Below are 7468 nucleotides of genomic sequence, written 5' to 3'. Positions count from 1 at the left end.
TCTACGAGCACTTGATTCACGACTTCCGTACTCGCACCGCCTCTCTCTAGCCGGTGGGAGCCGGCGATCAGTAGCTGTCTGTAACGGTCTGGGGCTGGACACGGATGCTGTCCTCTGCTGTTGTACAAAGATTCAAGACGGTGTTTAATATATTGTCAGAAAACTAACTCCTACACTTTGTCCTCACCCACGTCTGCCATCAAGGGGCGTTGACAGCATTAACAGGCCTTGATAAGAAACAGAGGCTTGAGTGTTGCAGCTGCACGAGGCTTACATGTAGGAGTGTTAGTGCCAACTTTAACATAGAGATGTGAGACTATGTTGTGGCATGAAAATGAAAAGTCAAGAGTAAGAGCAGTTGAGATGGGACTGCTGAGGAATGTATGTGGAGTACAGAGGGTGGATAGGATACGAAATAATGTGATCCGTGAAAGATGTGGAGTGAGGAAGTCGGTGGACACCAGAATCGAAGAGAGTGTATTGAGATGGTATGGTCTTGTGGAGAGAAAGAATAACAAAAGAATGGTGAAAAAGGTATATGTGAGCGAATTTGAAGGACAGAGGAGGCGAGCTAGGCCAAGGAGAAGGTGGAGAGATATGGTGGGGAGTGTGTGGGGAAGAGAGGTTTGGAAGTCGGAAAGGCTAGGAAACTGACAAGAGATCGAGCTGGCTGGATGAACGTTGTGAGATGTGCATGATCAGGAATTTTTGGCACCCCTTTTTAACGTGGCAGCGTCAAGATTGACTCTATCATGTACGTTTGTGTGAAGCTACAGAATGTGGTGAATGTTTTTGGCGTATCCGATAGAGCCAGAATTCCGGGGGCTTGAATGATGAGTGAATGGAAGCGTGGCCCATTGGACCGGGCAAATTTGGGCTGTCTGGATATTGCTACTCCTCACCCTGCCCTAGGGTGGGAAAGGACGTCCGGATGATGATGATGATGATATATTTCAGGATGTTTTGTGATGGACACGACTGACAACTGGTTAGATAGATGGATGAAGGAAGACAGACAGCTGGTTAGACAGATGGATGAAGGAGGACAGAGCTGGATAGACAGATGAAGGAGGACACACAGCTGGATAGACAGATGGATGGATGGATATGTAGACAGATGGTTACAGATAAGAGGTAGAGAAAGGAATGAAAGAATGGGCAAAATGATAGACAAAATGAGAGAGAGAGAGAGAGAGAGAGAGAGAGAGAGAGAGAGAGAGAGAGAGAGAGAGAGAGAGAAAGTTAATATTACCAAAGCTTACCAGAAGGATTTAAAAGAGGCTGTCACTTCAAAGCCTCAATTACCAAAAGACTGCTCATATTTTTTATTTGTTGTTGCACAGAGACGAACCTAATCCTTGAATCCGCTTTTTGATAGAGTTTCTAATCATGCAAACTGACACCTGTAATCCCACTATTAATCTTTCCATCTATTTTTGTGGTAGTTGGTTAAAGATGCGAGATTGAAGGTTAGTTGTATAAAGTTACGTGATGAAAATTTTGGTTAGGTCAGGTTAGGCTGGGCTAGTTTAGATTAATTTTAAACATATGGGGTGGGTTAGGTGTGTTACTGAAGAAAATAATACTTAGATTTGAAGAAGAGAAAGAAGAAGAAGAAAGATGAAAAACAAGAAGAAGAAGAAAGAGAGAAAGAAAGAAAAGGAGGAGAAGGAGGAGGAGAAAAAGAAGAAGAAGAAGAAGAGGAAGAAACAAGAACAAGAAGAAGAAAAAGGAGAAAAGCAAGAAGAAAAAAAGATGAGGGAAAAAAGAAAGTGATGAAGAAAAGGGAGAAAAAGAAGAAGAGAAAGAAGAAGAGGAAAAAGAGGAGGAAGAAGAAGAAGAAGGAGAAAAGGAGGAAGAGAAGGAGGAGGAGGATGGGGAGGAGGAGGAGGAGACGGAGGAGATGATGATAAAAATAATAATAATAATAATAATAATAAATAATAATAATAAATAATAATAATAATAATAATAACAATAATAATAATAATAATAATAATAATAATAATAATAATGAATACTAAAAAAAATAATAAAATGATGGTTTACATATGTCAGCTGCATAAAGCTCATAAAACAATAAAATCTTCTAGGTCCAAAGTTTCCCCAGGAACATGACCCACAACAGTCGAATTTACATCCAGGTCCCTACGTGTACTACCAAGTGGACAGAGACAAGGATAGCACAGATAAGTCCAGACAGTAATGTGGTGAGGTAAGAGATATTTTCATTGCCAGGTGTAATAAAGAATGTGATTTTATTTTTATCCTGATCTGATTATACTGAATGTAACTTAGGAGTGTTCAGTGTGGAAGGGAAAGAATTATGTTTGGTATAATAAAGACAGACAGACAGACAGACAGACAGACAGACAGACAGACAGACACACACACACACACACACACACACACACACACACAAAGACAGACAGACAGGAAGAGAGGTTGATGAAGATATTTATATACATATATATAGATATATATATATATATATATATATATATATATATATATATACATATATATATATATATATATATATATATATATATAGAGAGAGAGAGAGAGAGAGAGAGAGAGAGAGAGAGAGAGAGAGAGAGGAAGACAAAGGGATATTCAGGCAGAGAGACAGAGACAAAGACAAATATACAGTTACAAAGTGACAGATGGATGGAAAGACAGAAAGACAAACATAAGTAGAGATAGACAAATGGATAGACAGACAGACAGACAGGCAGAGATAGACAGATACAGATACCACTCTTCCATCCGAAAAGACAACACCATCACCACAATGTTATAAATTCTCAGTCCCATCAACACTACAGTAATAGGAACAACAACGGGGCAGAAAGGGGATCTAATATTGTTCCTAGCTGTGATCTTATTCAGGATGGGGGTTCACTGTGCTCAGGGCTAGGGGAAGGGCTCAAGGGTTCGCTTATGTTCTGGTAACTAAGGGGACGCTCAGGGGTTCACTTATATACTGACTACTAAGGGAAGTGCTCAAGGGTTCACTTACACTACACCAGTTTCACTTACCCGGTAGAGTAAAGCAGACTGGAAGGGAAGGGAGAGAAATGAACAAACAAGATAGGGAGGCGTCATAAGGAAGAGGGTGAGACGGATGAGTTAAGCGAGAGAGAGAGAGCAAGAATAATTGGGAGGGCTGCAGTGCTGGAACCAGGGCAGACTAAATTAGAGGAAGAGTGAGCAAAAACCCCTTAGAAATAATGGGGAGGAGGGCAAGGGAAAGGTCTCCTGCTGATTATAGGGCCATGATGGGAAAAGGAAAGGTATAATGGGTGAACATATCCATTTTAATATTGCGTGCTAACGTTTTGTGGTAAACGGAACCCATCTGAGAGCCAGATTCTGTGTAGCTAGAACGTAAAAGAAATAAAGACGTCAAGCTCTATCCTGTGTAGCCCCAAACGTTGGAGAAATAAAGAAGTCAAGCTCTATCATGTCTCTCTCTCCCACCCACCACTTCCACTTGTCGTAATGGATCATCTACATAACCATTTTACATGGTCTAAATTTGCCATCTCTCCCGCGCGGCGTTGAACCAATATATCAACACTAAAATAGGATGCTAATCTCAAAGATGTGTTATGGGAAGGATGTACGGCCACAACACTGTCTTCTATTGGTACAGAGCTACGTGAAAGGAACTGGGAAAAGAAAATCTAGGCCAGATGAGTGTACACTCTAGGCCAGGTTAGTGTAAAATCTGGGCCAGGTGAGTGTACAATCTAAGCCAGGTTAATGTAAACGAGCGATCGCTGTAGTGTTATGACTGATAACCTTTCATCTATATTAAAGCATTTTCTAGTACTGCCTTCTAAGTGTTTGCTAATAAAACTTTCTGTACCTATGTGAATGTCACACAATCAAGTGAATGCCGCAGCTATACTCTTTTTACTCTAACTTGACCTAATATTGGCATCTCTCCATCTTGAATGCTTAGTTATCACAAGAGAATAACACCTAAATGCGATGCTAGTCATGAAGTGCTATGATAAGGCTGTATTGCCGTAGCCTTGTATTTTTCTGCCACTAAGTGGAAAACGTTGGAAAAAGACGACAATCTGGGCCCAAGTTAAGGTAAAAAGAGTATAGTCTTGTTTCCTTAGTATGACCTATGATATCCTAGTTCACAGCCAAGTTGTCTTACCAGCAAGAGCCAAGAACCCGGTATTGTACTTTCCAAGACTGACTTTCTAAAGACTGTGAGCCGTGTTTTGAAAGAACCTGGCCCGTATTCTAGTGGGTTAAGGAAGCTCCCTAACAACTTTTCAGATCAGCTTAATGCTCTTTACTGTCCTATTTTGTATTATACTCGTACATTAATCCTTCAAACATCACCAAACTCTCCATAAATAATGAAAAAAAAAAAGGATATTAACTATCATATCCAAAAATAAATCGCTAAGGACGAGGTGCTAGGGAGCCACCACCCGTTGTCCTAGTGCTTTGAGGAAGGGCTGAACCGGCACCTCCCTGGCACGACACTCGCGATAACAAGAGAGAGAGAGAGAGAGAGAGAGAGAGAGAGAGAGAAAATAAGACAGAAGCCGGTATTACATGACGATAAAGCCTCCATCGCCTCTTACGTATTCAGATCAACCTGCCTTACACCATTAAAACATCAGGCGATAACGCGTAGGCCCGAGGATGAACCAAGAAAAATATACTGTAGTTGTAGCAGTAGTAGTAGTAGTGGTGATTATGGTGATGGTAGTGGTAGTAGTAGTAGTACTAGTAGTAGCAGTAGAGCTTGTAGTAGTAGTAGTAGTAATAGTAGAGTAGGTCAATCGAACTGTGAACTCAGTGGACTGCAGACTGAAGTTATCCCGGTCCTGCAGCCCACCATCCTCATTTCAGGGAACATGGAGAAAGTTGAGGGATGCTTGCATAACCGGGCACTGCAACTACCCAGTTATATCAGTGTCACCACGTGAAGGCGTCCCTCCCCAGCACTACGAAATATGAAAATGAATATAGTCCTAAAAGGAGAATTATGAATATACTATAACGAGAATTAGTATATGCTGAACTGAAAGAAGTGTTAAAATGAGAAAAGGAATATATGTGGAAATGAGACTACATATACAGTCATGGATAAAAGTCCTGCAACCGGCCGTAGATCCGCACTTACCATGAGGAATGATGGCTAAGTTATCCACTAGATGGCTCAGCTACTTGGACACAACTCGAGAACAGAATCGGACAACGCCGTGAATTCAAGAAAAATGTGCCATCTTGTATACGACGCATTACCGGGAGGCAGCAAATAAAGAAACGCATACGAAGAAAAGTGCTGTTTGTTGTGAGAATACCTTTGTGTAATTATAAGACGTGTGGACAAAGATGATGCTTTACTTGTGATACTCGTCCATATAGTATATATTGGCAGGAATCATGACTCTTCCATCAGTTTATCATGCAGCGGCTGGGGGAATGTAATGATGCATGATTAATAACAGTTTATTAAATATCTGTATATGGATTATGCCATACAAATTACAGCTTTTTGTTTCATCGTCCTTTGAAAATGTTACATCATTATCGTGTGGCACCAGATCATTAGGAAATGAACTACAAATACCATTATTTTAAATTCCCAGAGTGATCTTTCCATCATAATTATTATGATCATACAATATTTTAACCCTCTACAGACAAAGTACGAAACGGTGTTGCTTTTTTGTTTCGGCGATCAAACCCCTATTTTTGGTCGAAGGAGAGGTTGCCAAGGTGAACTAAAGCCACATGAAAGTTTTTTGATAAATATAAGACAGTTAGGGAGATACTGGTTACACTCAAGGGATGACGTATTGCAGATAGTGACAGACGTATGCCACAACTTTCAACATAACTATTGCTTGTTGCAGAATGTCTTCATAAAATACCCCGCCGTTAGCCTGACGAAATGCCTACGCCACAGACTCCCCGATAGTTCTGCCATCTCCCCCCCACCCTCCCTAACCCCCACATGTTTACCACCTCACTCGAACCTCACTTACATTGACTCCAGTCTCCTCGTATAGAATGGTAGACATTTGACGTAGTTACTTTGACAGCGATACGACTGATAATCAATAGCTGCGTACAGTATGTTTGCTACTGTTTTTACAATATCATGATGGTGACAAATACTGAAATGTAGACTGCTAATCGCTTTAGCCAAATATGAATGACAGCTATTATTTTTATAAGGGTCTTATCACTGTTGTGCATGATAATGGAAAAATTCACAATTAAATCCTATAATTAAATTTTATAGTAAGAAGTCAGTGAAACAAAATAACTGGGATGTGCATATACATGGAGTAAATAGTCATATCTACTTTTTACATATTAACACTGGAAATACTTTTAAGTAAAGCACGGTAATTGTCAAGAATTATGTGGTCTGTATAAAAAGAGCATAATATTTTCCTTCCCTATGAAATCCGTAAGGTTTGTGTAAAGTCTTATGTCTCTCCATAGACGATTGAATCCATTTTATCACTGATATCTGAATCTCAGGTATGGCACTACCACGAGCTGATTCTCTCGACGTTATCTCTACCCGGGGACGTATATTAGGTATGTGGCAGGCCGGGACACCACTACCAACAATAGCTCAAGAACTTGGAGTCCCCAGGCAAACCGTATGGAGTTGGGTCAAACAATGGCAAGAGTAAGACGTACTGACGACGGAGAAGTCGTCAGGATGACCAAAGGATCTTGCAGACTGCACGGGAGAGACCCATGATGTTATCCGTGCAAATAACTAGAGAACTGCAGCTGCCCTGTCACCACCGCACCACACGTCGATGCCTACATCACGGAGAATTTCATTGTTATGTCCCAGCCGTTAAGGAAACCTTGACTACCGCTCACACAGAGGCACGACTGGGATTTGCATTACAATACCTGCCCATGGACGTAGAATTCTGGAAAACCACTATATTCAGTGATGAAAAGGTATTCACCTCTGTAGAGTCTGGTGCAACACAGTGCTGGCGACCCCCTAATACAAGATACCGTCCTGAGAGCATCGATGAGATAAGGAGATGCGGATGGAACGCGGTGTCATTTTGGGAGTGGATGTGGGGATATGGACCGAGTGAACTAGTGAAAAAAGAATGACGTTTTAACAGCTAACAGTACATTCAAATACTAGAGGAAGTGTTGATTCCAGCTGTAAGAGCAACGGCTATCCCTCACCCAATGTTCATAAGGTTTGTTCATGATAACTCCTTTGTTCACTGTAGCAAGTCGGTGCGGGATTGGTTGAGTGCACACCCCGAGTTAGATGTAATTGACTGCCCTACAAAGGGGTGTGACATCAACTCAATAGAAAATATGTAGGCTATTATGTGCAGAGACTGGGACGTAGGAGACGAAAGGAGTGTCGCTGCTATAGAAATGAAAGCTCGCAAGGTGTGGGACAGTGTGCTGCGGTGTTATGACTCCA

The 7468-nt window shown here is 41.2% G+C and overlaps 1 protein-coding gene across 1 annotated transcript; it reads left to right on the top strand.

Annotated features, from left to right (window-relative positions):
• The first annotated feature begins 6762 nt into the window (after positions 1 to 6762).
• On the top strand, positions 6763 to 7140 carry LOC145418729 (uncharacterized). The gene has a single exon (XM_080287064.1). It carries the CDS (start codon positions 6763 to 6765, stop codon positions 7138 to 7140), a length of 378 nt encoding a protein of 125 aa, XP_080143190.1.
• The last annotated feature ends 328 nt before the right edge of the window (positions 7141 to 7468 follow it).

The sequence above is a fragment of the Coenobita brevimanus genome, chromosome 116 (assembly GCF_032717465.1).
Source record: "Coenobita brevimanus isolate Jiangsu-jjx chromosome 116, ASM3271746v2, whole genome shotgun sequence".
Classification (NCBI taxonomy): domain Eukaryota; kingdom Metazoa; phylum Arthropoda; class Malacostraca; order Decapoda; family Coenobitidae; genus Coenobita; species Coenobita brevimanus.
The sequence above is the reverse complement of the archived record's forward strand: the minus strand, read 5'-3'. Positions and strand labels throughout refer to the sequence as shown.

What these genes read in the sequence shown, in the direction of transcription:
- LOC145418729 (XM_080287064.1), top strand. Translation starts at nt 6,763, where the DNA reads ATGTTATCCGTGCAAATAACTAGAGAACTGCAGCTGCCCTGTCACCAC.